The sequence below is a fragment of the Rhincodon typus genome, chromosome 13 (genome assembly GCF_021869965.1).
Source record: "Rhincodon typus isolate 14 chromosome 13, sRhiTyp1.1, whole genome shotgun sequence".
NCBI classification, from domain to species: domain Eukaryota; kingdom Metazoa; phylum Chordata; class Chondrichthyes; order Orectolobiformes; family Rhincodontidae; genus Rhincodon; species Rhincodon typus.
The window spans coordinates 26,916,205-26,930,969 of record NC_063344.1 but is presented as its reverse complement, the minus strand read 5'-3'; the positions used below and the strand labels follow the sequence as shown (position 1 = coordinate 26,930,969).

The 14,765-nt window shown below is 37.8% G+C and overlaps 1 protein-coding gene across 2 annotated transcripts in view; it reads right to left on the bottom strand.

Moving 5' to 3' along the window:
- The window catches only part of LOC109938889 (DISP complex protein LRCH3-like), a 145,296-nt gene that overhangs the window by 12,911 nt on the left and 117,620 nt on the right, over positions 1 to 14,765 (bottom strand). The window contains exons 13-15 of one of the 2 annotated variants that reach the window (XM_048604800.1): positions 14,255 to 14,311; positions 11,445 to 11,504; positions 6,645 to 6,873 (exon numbers count right to left, since the gene is read on the bottom strand). In XM_048604800.1, the coding sequence (XP_048460757.1) occupies positions 6,871 to 6,873; positions 11,445 to 11,504; positions 14,255 to 14,311 (120 nt within the window). In that variant the 3' untranslated portion in view covers positions 6,645 to 6,870. Of the gene's footprint in view, positions 1 to 6,644; positions 6,874 to 11,444; positions 11,505 to 14,254; positions 14,312 to 14,765 lie in introns of those variants that run through there. The other variant, XM_048604799.1, reaches the window with a different exon arrangement.

Genomic DNA, 14,765 nt, shown 5'->3' with positions numbered 1-14,765 from the left:
AGTCTGCTCAAAATTACTGAACAGAACTTGGTTGAATTTGAATGCCATTCCGACAATCTGAAAAGGAATTTGAGAGTGTCCAATACACTTTGGAAATGAAGAGGAATTGCTGTGCTTTTCTGACCAGATAAGTGATCCAATCTTTTTACATTGGTTAACAATGTACTTTATAGTAATAAAACGGTCTTATATATACATTATTACTGCAGAAGTTTAGTGTAGCTCAAGCTTGGCAAGATTAATGATTGACTTGGTTTTACAGGCATACTACTTCACATACTTGAGCATAAATGCAGAGTGTTGATTTCTGTTTTCTCCTGAGAGCTTATACTTTTAAATGAGTTTAAAGCAAAACATGTCCTGGATCAGGTTACGTCTAAATTTTATTTTTTAAAACATGAGTGACACATACCGTTAGGTTCTTTTAGTCAGCATGAAGAGTTTTTCTACGTTAGCAACAGAGATAGAAGGAAAGAGGATGAGAGACAGTTGAAAGGATAGCTTTCAGTATCTGGGACAGTATAATTTCTACATAAGAATAAAATATCATGCTAATTACATAAATAGAACACAATCAGGGTATACGTTGCAAAGAAACACTTGGTTCAATATCTTACCAATAAATTTGTCACAGATAACGCATTCAAATTCTTCTCCAGTGGTGAGAAGACAGGAAAGCAACATTAATCTATGAAACTGTAAAGGTCTAAAATTTCTTCTGTTTCTATACATCAGTTTACGTATATTACAGCAGCATATTTTGCACAAGTTGCATTGCTGTACTGATGGCTTAGCAGTCTGCTTTTTAGAACATAATAAACAGTATTGAAATTGGGCCTTGAAAAGAAAATCTAATGAATTGCTGACAATATCCTTTACCGTATTGTATTTTTAAAATTAAAAACAGCAAGAGCTCTGTATTACATAAAATACAATAAGCAGAAAAAAAATGCAATGTGTGGGAAAATTAAAATTCTGTTTCAGGGCATATCTAACATTTTAATGACAGGGAAATAACAAGAATGTGGACAGAAGCTTTGGATATGATACAAAAACACCATTGCAATTCTCAAAATATTTATGTATTCCAGTTCTGTATTAATTTGTTACCTGGTTCATAATTTATTTTAATTTTTAAAAATTCAACGGGCTTAGGTAAAACAGAATTCAAGAACAAGACGACAGTCTCGTGGTTCAAAAGGTAAAATTCAGAAGATAGCCTGCACATGCAGACTGGACAGGACCTTTCACCAGCTAACTGCACTGCTTGAAATAGCATATCACCAAACTCAGTGCTAATAGTTTGGCTTCAGATCTATTTTAGAAGTTGGGAGCCTTGTAACCATTTTAACATTTTAACATTTCCTGATCTTTACCTCTCTCAAATTACTCAGGAGTAACAAAACATGGTATACAATACATTATCGACTTAATACAAAATGTAAATACAACAAACGTAATTTCATTCGGAGCGTCTTTTTAAAAAAAACTGTGAAGTCTGATCTGGTGAAAGGAATGGTGCCCACTCGATTCCAAACATAGAATGAAAAGTATAAGGATCGATACAAAGGCACAAACTCCACACAAGCTGCTCAATCACCTTGCTGTGCAAGCCAGGCCTCCATTTAACGGTAGTGGTGTTACAGTCAATCTCAAAAAGAAGTGCTGTTCAAAGCCATTCTGTTACAGAAAGAAGCACAGGAGAAAGCTTTAGGGAGGAGAGTACATAGCTTGCAAATAATTAGTCAGGGATAGCCTTGAGGAAAAACAGCTACTGTATTTTTCTCTTATTTTGATGAGAAATTTTTTTGTAAGAAGCAGTCTTAGCTTTCTAAAGATTTAAAGAAACTGATTTTTAAAAATGCATCAAGACTGCTGATGTTGGTGAACCAACAACAGAAGCTTTTATTGTAGCTCTGAAAAAAATTAAATTAATTCCCACTAAGTTTATGTCATCAAGAATTTAGTCAGAAATTCCACTATATTCTACTCTAGATTTCACTCTGTAGTGAAGATGTGCTCCAAACCTAATTGGGCCCCAACACAATCTGTTCCAGTACAGCTACAACACTGGCATCTACTGACAGTGTGGAAAATTGCCCAGGTATGCCCTCTGCATAAAAAGCAGGACAAATCCAAACTGGCCAATCACTGCCTCATTCATCAACTCTTGAATACTATCAAACAGAACTTGCTCAGCAATAACCCGCTCACTTTGGGTTTCAACTGGGCTACTCAGCTTCTGACCTCATTACAGCCTCATTCAAACATGGATGAAAGAGCTGAATTCCAGAGGTGAGGCGAGTGTCTGCCCTAGGCAACGAGGCCACATTTAACGGAGTGTGACATCAAGGAGCCTTTTCAGGGTTGGGGTCAATGGGAATTGGGGACAATTTTCTGCTGGTTGGTGTCATACCTGACACAAAGGAAGATAGTTGTGGTTGCTCAAAGACAGTCATCTCGGCTCCAGGACATCTCTGCAGGAGCTCCTCAGGGTAAATGTCCTAGGCTCAACCATCTTCAGCTGCTTCATCAATGGTCTTCCCTCCATCACATAGCCAGAAGTAGGGATGTTCACTTACGATTGCACAATGTTGCATAATTCGCGACTTCTCAGATACTTAACAGTCCATGTTCAAATGGTGCAAGACCTGGACAATATCCAGGTTTAAGTTGACAAGTGGCGAATAAAATTCACACTACATAAGTGTCAGGCAACAACCATCCCCAATAAGACAGAATCTAGCCACTGATGCTTGATATTCAATGGCTGAATTCCCGCATTCTCAACATCCTGGAGGTTACCACTGATCAGAAACTTAACTGGACTAGCCATATAAATACAATGATGACAAGATAGATTACAGACAAGAAATATTGCAGTAACTAACTCACTTTCTGATATCCCAAAGTCCATCCACCACCTACAAGGCACCAGTTAAGAGTGTGATGGAATACTCCCCATTTGCCTGAATGAGTGCAGTTGCAACAACAGTCAAGAATCTTGACACCATCTAGACAAAAGCAGCCTTTTTCATTGGCGTCACATCCACAAATATTCAGTCCTTGTACAATCACGATCTGTAGCACAAGTGTCTAACATCTACAAGATGGGCTGCAGCAATTCACCAAGGCTTCTTAAGACAGCACTGTCCATGACTGCTATCATCTATAAGGACTAGGCCAGCGGATGTGGGGACACTACCACCTGCAAATTCACCTCCAAACTACTCTCTGTCCTGGCTTGGAAATATATTACCAATCCTTCAGTGTCTCTTGACTAAAATCCTGGAAACTCCTCTCCAATGGCAATGGTGCAGCTACACAAAATACAGTGATTCAAGAAGGTGGCTGACCACACCTTCTCAAGGAAAACCAGGGATGGCAATAAATGCTGACCCAGCCACTGGCATCCACAATGAATTTAAAAAAAAATTAAAAGCAATACTCAATATTTATGAGCTTGTCCCTTATGGCAATCAATTAAAATTTAGAACATGAAAGAAACCTACTCAGACATATGTACAATTTGTTAGAGTAAAATAAGTGCTGTGGGATCCATGGTTTTGTTTGAGAGAGTAACGGAAATTATGATGATGGAATAATTCAGAACTAGCATTCCTGCAAACCAAAAAAAGTGTCAAGAATCAAAAATCACAGAAGCAGCAGTTCTGGCAGATACATACGATATTTCACATAGATGGGGAGATGATCAGTTGGGAAGCTACAAAGAAATTGCAAGAACAGAAAATCTGCAGATGGTAGGGGTACTACATTTTGGATACAAACACAGGATGCTAATGTAATAAAGGAGAAAGGTTAGGATCAAAAAGTGATGTAAAGAAAATAATCTGCTTCCATTGTATTAAGACTGGACATACCAAAGTCAAGTGGTGGAAGTTAAATATGAGACAGAGTTCAGGAGGAAGAATGTTAAAGGGTCCTCAGAAGAGGGTATCCGGAAATGTATTAAAACTGTAGCAGTAACACAAAGGGAATATACTCTCTCAGAATTTACTAAAAAGGAAAGGACGACTGTCATGAAAATTCTTAAGAGTATCAACAAAAGCAATCAATCCAGTGTAGATGCTGATTTCTTTTTCAAAAAATTCAAAACAAGAGGTATTTTCTCATGCATCAAATCAAAGAAGTAAACCAACAATGATGTTGAGAGGCACTGGAGCAAGTCAGTCATTGATACCTGCTGACGAAACGATGTGTCTTCCAGAGGTGTTCATGAAGGTGAAAATATTGGTTGGAGGTATACACAGAAGTTACAAACCAAACCCAATATACACAGTTGGATTAATGAGTGACTGAGTAAAATCAGAAGTTTTAATTAGAGCAGTGAAACACATCCATTTCAAAGGAACTGATTTTACCTCAGGAAATGACTTGACTGTTTCAAAACTACTGGCCTCACCAACAGTGGTGAAACAACCATGAGAAGTAACAGGAGGAACATATTTGCTTGTTTCCTAACAGTGTTGTATTTAGATATCTGGCATTTAAAATTAGACAGGAAGAACAGGAGTCTACGAAATAGGAAGATGACTCTGAAATTCAGTTATCCAGTACAGTTTAAAAAATTTTAAATATAAAGGAAGAATAAGATTTGTATTTTAAGCATACTTTTTTTTAATAGAAATGCAGCAAACGGATCCTGAATCAAACAAGTTATACCAAACAACTAGTTCAGAAATCGAATCATTCTCAACACCTAAATTTTATTACTTGAAAGACAGTACTATTGAGATAATTGAGGCTATCTCAAACATCAGCAGGCAGTGGTACATCATTGTCAAGCGTGCTGAAATTTTACAAGTAGCTCATAAAATTCCACTGGCAAGTCACTTAGGCATCAGGGGTAGAAAAAAAGAGGGGTCAAAATATTAGAAAATTCTACTGGCCCATAGTCAAGTTTGCAAGACATGCCAAGTAGCAGGGAAGATCCCACTGTCAATTAAACCTGCACCATTAATCCCGATTCCGTTTTCAAAGAACTAGTCAGGAGGGTCTGAATGGATTGGATAGAAACTCTACCTAAAACTAGAAATGTAAAACCATCTTTTAGCAATTATGGATGTTTCAACAAGATTTCCTGGATGAGTAAATCAAGGAAAAAAAGTGTAGCGAAAATGATAGTGGTTACATGTTTCAATTTTTTTTCAACAAGATATGAATTACTCAACAAAATAAAACTTGAACCTTCATTTAATTGTATGTCACAAGTATTCAAAGAAATGATGATTAGTTTGAGATAAAATAATTTACGTCTTACCCCCGCCATCAACTACCATCTCAAGGCATACTGGAAAGATGGTATCAAACATAGAAGACAATGATTGTCAAGAATGTCCTAATGATTGGAATAGAGGAATTCCCTTGTTACACTTTGCCAACACGGATACTTGGAGCTCGACCACAGGATTCAGTCCTTTTTGCAATGATAAACGGATATGAAGAGAGAGGACCATTTAAATAGATTAAAAAGAAAATTGAGTATCAAACCACAAGGACTGACCTTCCATTCTATTTTGAGTTTCTTAAAGAAAGTAACCCAAAGCATGTGAATTGGGCAAAAACATCTTAGCAGTGCTCAACTGTTAATGAAAACTACAGTCTTTTACATTTTTAGACTGGAGATGGAGACAGGATGTTCGTGCTGTTACCTATCTCTCAGGAACCATCAGCAGCAATGTTCCCTGGACCTTTCAAATCAAGAAGAAACTGAATGGTGTAAAGTATACAGGTACCACAGACAGAAGGAAAAAAATCAGCTAATGTATTGAAGAGATGTTTAAGAGGTATTACAATATGGAGGATAGTCAGGAGAAAAGTGCTTTTATGGCAGTAAAACAAAATGAGTAAAACAAAAATATCAGAACAATTAGAGGAGCAATCAGAAATTGGAAGATTTGAAAGTTGGCACTCCAGCAATCAGATTGGGTAATACAGAGCTGTTTAGAAAATTTGACAGCATACTATATCTTCCAGATAGCTATAAAAGTCAGTCACAAAGGCTATTACAAACTCATAAATTGATTTGTGATAATAGGCCAAGCAAAATACCTTTGATTGCTTAAGATGTTAATGCAGGGGATGTATTACCTATAAAACACATCCTTATAGACTCAATCCAAAGAAAGCAGCTCAAGTGAGGGAAGAGTTTAAGTTCATGATGGACAATGGCATTACTGAATTGAGGGCAGATGTAACTGCATTACGTTGTGCTGTGGTGTCTCAGTTTCTGCCTTTGGGGGTTTAGTGACAAACAAAAAATTAGCTTTAACTTTGGTTGCTGAAAATACTGTCACATTTAAACAGATAGCAAAACAAAAGAATGCAAATAAACGTAAGGTATCTCAGTGAAAGTAATAAGCCAACTAAGAATTAAAGCTGTTACACCTTCAAACAAAAACAAATATTCTTTTTGAAATAAGAACTAAAGTCAAAAACAATTAATAGAATACTTTAATTAGAAAATGTGTAATGTTTAATAAAATGAAAATTAATTTAGATCAAATCAATAAAACTTACAAACTTGTTATGACTTTGTTAAAAATTAGAAATAATTTGAAGGTTTAAAGTAGATATCAAAAATCCAGTTTAAAAATTATGAATAATCAATCAGACATATAAATGGAAATGCTTTAGAGCAGTGGCTTTGCAGGAGGAACCAGCAGATTACAATTCACTTCTTTGTACAATTGTTATTTAAAATAACTTGACAACAAAATATTCTGATGCATGGGCAATCTAAAAACTTTGAAATGTATATATTATAACAACATTATGTACATCTATTTTGCAGGGGTGTGAACATGCATTCTGTATGCTCCACTGCAGCAATGAGTCATCCATCAGTTATTACTGTAGGTAGAATATTCAGCAGGTGTGGAGTACATGCAACACAAAAAAAAATCCCATGTCTCATGGTCCAGGCAAGTTTGTCAATGTCATTAACTATAGATTCAAGTCAAATCAACTAACCATGAATAAATCACTATCAGGCAAAACTAACGTGAATAGCACAAACCACTGCAGATTCCAATTTCAAGTTGAATAATAGTCACTTGGAAAGTTTTTGAGTTTGCAAAGTTTGTATGTTCTACCTTCTTTTCAGCTTTGTGTTCATTTAAGCACTTGCATAAAGACATAGCTTGATTATCTTAAGAAGACTTACACCAGAAAGTTTTAATCATTTTCCTTTTCAAGATCCCGCCATAAATCACCTTTCAATCAAGTTGGTTAAATCACCACTTCGTTTACAAACAAGTGAGAACAGAAGAAATCTTCCCCATTTCCACAAACCAGTGAAAAGTACCAAGCAAATGTACGAGATCCTACACTGTGTAAATATCTGGACTAAAGAAGGGTCCCGACCCTAAAACGTCAACTTTCCAGCTTCTGATGCTGCCTGGCCTGCTGTGCTCCTCCAGCTCCCCACTGCGTTATCTCTGACTCCAGCACTGGCAGTTCTTACTACCTCTTGGAAATTACTGGAATGGTTTTCATGGTTCTATCATGTCATTATGAGGATTACTATGCTAATGGGAAAAAGAACTTGTCTGTGCAGGATAGACGGATAAACGAAATTTGGAATTGAATAAATATCTTGCTGAATTACATTTTGGGAATTAGAGTCAAAGTGTCATAGAGGTGTACATCATGGAAACAGGCCCTTTGGTGCAACTCGTCCATGCCGACCAGATATCCTAAATTAATCTAGTCCCATTTGCCAGCACGTGACCGATATCCTTCTAAATCCTTCCTATTCATACACCCACCCAGATGCCTTTTAAATGTTGTAATTGTACCAGCCTCCACCACTTCCTCTGGCAGTTCATTCCTTACATGCACTTCCCTCTGCGTGTAAAAATTGTCCCTTAGGCCTCTTTTAAATCTTTCCCCTCTCACCTTAAACCCTCAAGTTTCGGACTCCCTCACTCTGGGGAAAAGACCGTGTCTATTTATCCTATCCAGGCCCCTCATGATTTTATAAACCTCTATAAGGTCACCCTTTCTCTTTGATGCTGGCATGATTTGTCAGGACCCTAACTGGCAAGGTTGAAGTCTGTTACGGGTGGATAGTATGTAGACTAGAGCAGGGCCCACGTCTTTTCTTCTTGCCATTTAATTCTATGCACCAGTAATAGAGGTCATTAGTGCAATGCCAGCATAACAATATGTGCACTCCTTTTTATTTTGCACTCCTGAATACATTATATACAGCGTGGTACTGGCAAATCAAATGTTCAACTAAATATTTTCCCCAGCTGAACTAGTAAAATGGTTTCATTTGATATATTCAAGTACTCTGTTCACCAAACAGTCCAAGATATTCGGCACAAAAGGTTTGATTTGGGTTCTAAACCACAAAGCCTCGACTGAGCCAAAGTGAAAATTTGTAAATAACTGCTGTGCAAAAATGGTTAAGGAAGGGTTCAAATTAGGCCTTTAGCACATCACTTTACCACATCTAAGTGAAAGATAAACAAAATAATACAATCATTCAACTATTTTGCTGAAGGAAGTGTAGGTTAAAACAGTGAACCTGAAGTCACTGATGTAATTCCATTTTTAATATGTTATGACACTTCTTTAGTGGCAATTCTCAAAAAAAAATTCAACATGAGAAATTGTAGAAATTCGTAAGGAAACAACTATTATCCAGCATCAGCATTAAGTGTTTCCAAATAAGCTGGTATATTAGATGTAAATTAAGTATCTGGCTTTTCTACCTATGTTACGCTACACAACTAGTACAAATTATTCCACTTCGTACTTCAGTTATTTGCCAGTGAAGGCTGCCAATCTGTGGACTTTTCTTTCTATGGACCTACACCCATTATAAAGTGAATGAACATAAGAACTAGGAGCAGGAGCAGGAGCAGGAGTAGGCCATCTGGCCCCTCGAGCCTGTTCCGCCATTTAATAAGATCATGGCTGATCTTTTTGAGACTCAGCTCCACTTAACCGCCCACTCACCATAACCCTCAATTCCTTTACTGTTCAAAAATTTATCTTGCCTTGCCTTAAAAACATTCAGTGAGGTAGCTTCAACCACTTCACTGGGCAGGGAATTCCACAGACTCACAAGCCTTTGGGTGAAGAAGTTCCTCCTGACCTCAGTCCTACATCTGCTTCCCTTTATTTGGAGGCGATGCCCTCTAGTCCTAGTTTCACCTGCTAGCGGAAACAACCTCCCTGCCTCCACTTTATCTATTCCCTTCATAATCTTATATGTTTCTATAAGATCTCCCCTCATTCTTCTGAATTCCAATGAGTATAATCCCAGTCTACTCAGTCTGTCCTCATGATCCAACCCTCTCAACTCTGGAATCAATTGAGTGAATCTCCTCTGCACCCCCTCCAGTGCTAGTATATCTCTTCTCAAGTAAGGAGACCAAAACTGCACACAGTACTCCAGGTGTGGCCTCACCAGGACCCTATACAATTGCAGCATAGCCTCCCCGCTTTTAAACTCCATCCCTTGAGCAATGGCAGACAAAATTCCATTTGCCTTTTTAATCACCTGCTGCACCTGCAATCCCATCTTCAGCTATTCATGCACAAGGACACCCAAGTCCCTCTGCACAGCAGCGTGCTGCAATTTTTTACCATTTAAAACATAGTCCATTTTGCTGTTATTCCTACCAAAATGAATGACCTCACACTTATCAGCACTGTACTCCATCTGCCAGACTTTTGCCCACTCACTTAGACTATCTATATCCCTCTGCAGACTTTCAGTGTCTTCTGCACACTTTGCTCTACCACTCACCTTAGTGTCATCTGCAAATTTTGACACACCACACTTAGTCCCCAATTCCAAATCATCTATGTAAATTGTAAACAATTGAGATCCCAGCACTGATCCCTGAGGCACACCACTAGCCACTGACCGCCAACCAGAAAAATACCCATTTACCCCTACTCTTTGCTTTCTACTGGTCAACCAATCCTCTATCCATGCCAATACATTACCTGTAATACCGTGCAACTTTATCTTATGTAGCAGCCTTTGGTGTGGCACCTTGTCAAATGTCTTCCGGAAATCCAGATACACCACATCCACAGGTTCCCCATTGTCCACCATGCAAGTAATGTCCTCAAAGAATTCCACCAAATTAGTTAAACATGACCTACCCTTCATGAACCCATGCTGGGTGTTCCCAATGGGACAATTTATATCCAGATGTCTTGCTATTTCTTCCTTAATGATAGATTTAAGCATTTTCCCCACTACTGAAGTTAAGCTAACTGGCCTATAGTTACCTGTTTTTTGTCTACTTCCTTTTTTAAACAGTGGCGTCACATTGGCTCTTTTCCAATCTGCGGGAACCACCCCAGAGTACAGCGAATTTTGGTAAATAATTACTAGTGCATTTGCTATTTCCCCCATCACCTTTTTTCGTACCCTGGGATGCATTTCATCAGGGCCAGGAAACTTGTCTACCTTTAGCCCTATTAGCTTGCCCAGCACTGCCTCCTTAGTGATAATGATAGTTTCTAGGTCCTCACCTGCGATAACCTTCTTGCCATTAGTTTTCGGCCTATTATTTGTGTCTTCCACTGTGAAGACCAACACGAAATAACTGTTTAATGTCTCGGCTATTTCCTCATTCCCAGTTATTAAATTGGCCTTCTCTTCCTCTAAAGGACCAATGTTTACCTTCGCCACTCTTTTACGATTTACCTATTTATAGAAACTTTTGCTGCCTGTTTTATATTCTGAGCTAGTTTACTCTCATAATCTATCTTACTTTTCTTTATAACTTTTTTTGTGGCTTTCTGTTGGCCTTTAGAGATTTCCCAGTCTACTAGTTTCCCACTACTCTTTGCTTTTTCGTATGTGTTTGTTCTTTTTTCATGAAGTTGAATGAAGTTGACAAGTTTTATTTCAAGTAGAGACATAATAAGCAGTGGGTGAGATAATGTTCATCTCATTAACTTGGGTTAGATTCAATATTCAGTTCAAGTAGTGAAAATCAAGGTGGATCACAACTCAACTTCCCATTTATCGTGCTCTATGCCTTCTCGAATGTTCAGTGTTTAACAAGTAGTTATAGTTGAAGAACAGCACCATTATGTCTCTTCCATTCAAGAATGCTGAACGTTCACTGCATTGGTCACTAACTATTTTTATACAAGGTCCAGATGCAAGATTATTCAGTTTTTCTTTTCTTTGTTGCAACCTTTAAGTTATTGTCACGGGAAGTCATTTAGGAAAGACTCCAGTTGCAGAATTGTTTTGTTTCAATAAGTGTCATTGGATCTTCTCCAGCGATAGAGTACAAGGAATCAGTCCATTTTTATGTGGGTTGTGCTATTCAGTAAAGCTTAAGCTAATGATTGGTAAATTGATAGATTAGACGTCATGCCATTTCTATGATCTAATCTTCTACAATATAGGCCAATTCATGCAGTCATACTCTTACCACTAATAAGGCGCTATCATCTGTATGCTGGGATCGTCTGATAGGGAAATATTTGGGGAGCTGAGGGAGGGGAATAGGGAAAGAGATGAATAAAAATACAACAACCATTCCCAATATAAGCAAACTAATCATCAGAACAGATACACCAAACCAAAAATAACACAAATTCTGTACGGAGGCAAACAATCAATACGTAATGAATTATGCAAGAACTCAATCAAATGCAAGAAATTAGACTACACATCTTGCTATACATTTTCATAAATACGTAAATCACAAGATTTGGTTCACTGTAATTTAGACAAAAACTCTAACTTATACTTGTCAGTTCTTGTAACCATTTTCAAGATCTAGATAAACCACACATTTAGTTAAATGGTATATGTTGAGTAAACACACAAAAGAATTAGGAAATCTGGGACATACTGTTTTCAGGATTTTTGAAGATTTAGTAATGATGATTATCCATGGTTGAGTTTTAAAGTACAGTGGGTTGGAGTAATTGAAACAAGTAGTATATGGTGAGAAAAAAAGTCCACCACTCAAAGTGAAAGGAAGAATCTACAAGAAAGTTTATAGACCAGCCTCACTATATACTGCGAAATCGCAAACAAAGGAAAAACAACTGGATAGCCGGGAGATAAAATGTGGAGTGGAGAAAGAATATACTTATAGCAAGGTCAGTGAGTGTGCGCAAGCATCAAAGCAAGTAGTTAAAAAGAGAATGAAACAGCATGACCATCTGTTGCAAAGAGAAAATACATGTTGAGATGAGTGATGCAAATGAGTCTGTCAGAGAGAAAGTGGTGAAGAGCCTAAGACCACATGCAATGATGTTGCCATAAGAGACTGAAACACAGAGGGATTAGCTGATGAGTGGTTAGCACTGCTGCCTCACAGTGCCAGGCACCCAGGTTCAACCCTAGCCTCAGGTGACTGTCTGTGTGGAGTTTGCACGTTCTCTCCGTGTCTAAGGAAGTTTCATCTGGGTGCTCCAGATTCCTCTCTCAGTCCAAAGATGTACAGGTTAGGTAGATTGGCCATGCTAAATTGCCCACAGTGTTCAGGGATGTGTAGGTTAGGTGGATTAGCCAAGGGAAATGCAGGGTTACAGGGATAGGGTCAGGGGATGGGTCTGGGTGGGATGCTCCTTGGAGAGTCGGTGTGGACTTGTTAGTTCAAATGGCCTGCTTCCACACTGCAGGGATTCTATGATGATTCTATGAATAGGTGACCAACAGGGTTAGGGTGATCAACCAGTACTGTGACAATATCTTGTAAAATGGAATCGCAGAATCCCTACAATACGTATAGAGGCTATTTGGCCGATTGGGTCTGCACTGACCCTCCAAAGAGTATTCCATCCTAGCTCTGTAACCCCACATTTACCATAGCTAACCCAACTAAACTGCAGAAGGAAGCTGGAAAAAGATGACGACAAAGAAGTTCTAATTATCATGGTGAATTGTTTTGAAAAAATTACTTAACAGCATTAATATTTGTATCTTTCAACTTAAAAATATACCAGACTCAAACTGTTTGGCCATCAAATGGAAACATTTGGCCAATGGAACAATACAGAGGAACTACAATTTACCCTTACAATTTTGATTTTAATGGAATTGTACAGCTCAAGCATGTAATCGTAAAATGGGAGAGGAAAAAGCTGGAAAACAGATTGATACGAATGGTCCCTGGGATGAAGAACTCCAGTTAGACAGAAATACTGGAGAAGCTTGGACTGTTCTCCATGGCAAAAAGGTTGCGATGAGATTTGATCAACAGACTCAAAATCATAAGGGGTCTGGCCAGAGGACATTAGGAAGAACTGTTCCCATTGATATAATGATCAGGAACCACAGGGCACAGATTTAAGGTAATGAGGAAGATAAGCAATGGAGACATCCGAAAGCTTTTCTGCGAAGTGTTTAGAATCTAGAATGTATTGCCTGAAGAGTGTGGTGGATACAGGATCAACTGAGGCATTCAAATTTCTTTGGAATATTATCCATAAAGGAAAATATTACTGGGCAAAGGGGAAGTGGCATGAGAGCCAACACAAAAAAGACAGACCAAATGGCCATTTCTGAAGAAAGGTCCCGACTCTAAACGTCAACTTTCCTGCTTCTCTGATGCTGCCTAGCCTGTTGTGTTCCTTCAGCTCCACACTGTATTGTGTGACTCCAGCATCTGCAGTTCTTGCTATCTCCAAATGGCCTCCTTCTCTGTTTAAACCATTCAATGAATACTACACATTGGCACATCCTCCGTCAACATTAGACTATTTAAATAAAATTGTGAATGATACAATTCTTCTCAATCTTATCGTCAACAAAAAACGTTGACACAAGATATTTCTAAAACACATTTAAAAATTATCGTTTACTCCAGAAAGTGAAGTAGCAACAACAACAACATATAGCTCCCTTAATGGCAAGATGGAAAATCAAAATTATTTAGAAGCCTGATATTCCAAAATGGAGACTGTGGTATAGTTTTATGGAATACCTACATATTAAATTTGATGCAGGAAACCATGAATACTACAATAATCTCCAAACTAATTACTTGATTAGTCTAAATGAAGTGCTGCAAAAAAGTACAGGGTGATTAGTATAAAGATTGACTCAGACACAAATATCACACATTCTGGTATGTGATGCTTTTGATTAACAACAATTTAGGATTACGTTGTCCCTTAAAATGAAAGATTAAGTAACACTAAAATGACTGCGCCTTCAAACAACAGATGAAATCCCTCCCCAGTCACTCTATTCTCTAACATCCAGCCAAACCTGTAGAGCACTTACATCATTGTGATCGCTGTCAGAGGGACTTTGTTGCTGAGGGCTTTGACCACTCTTTTGCTGCAGGGAGATAAAGCACAAGCACTAGCAATTTAATTACCATTCCTATAAATTATATTGAAGTGGCAACTCCCTAAATTGCATTTTCCATTAATTAGTAGCTATTCCTACATCTACCGAGTCAGATTGTATACTTCCCATTTAAACTTTGCCAAGCAGCAATGTTTCCATCTTTTATTCATATGTTGAATGCAAATGATACATGAGAAAATGGTGCCAATTATTTGAGAAGTGTTTCTGAAATTTTTGACATACCTTAACCATTAAAAGTGAAAAGTGCAACTGGATAAGTTATTTAGACAAAGGTAGTCTAATACATCCAGGTAACATTCATTATATTACATAGATTAATATTAGCCACAATAATATAAACCTGGCCATAAAAATATCATTGATAATGAAAATGGATTATGTTTCATATTTTAAATGAACATTCTGTGTTAGTAAATGTGTG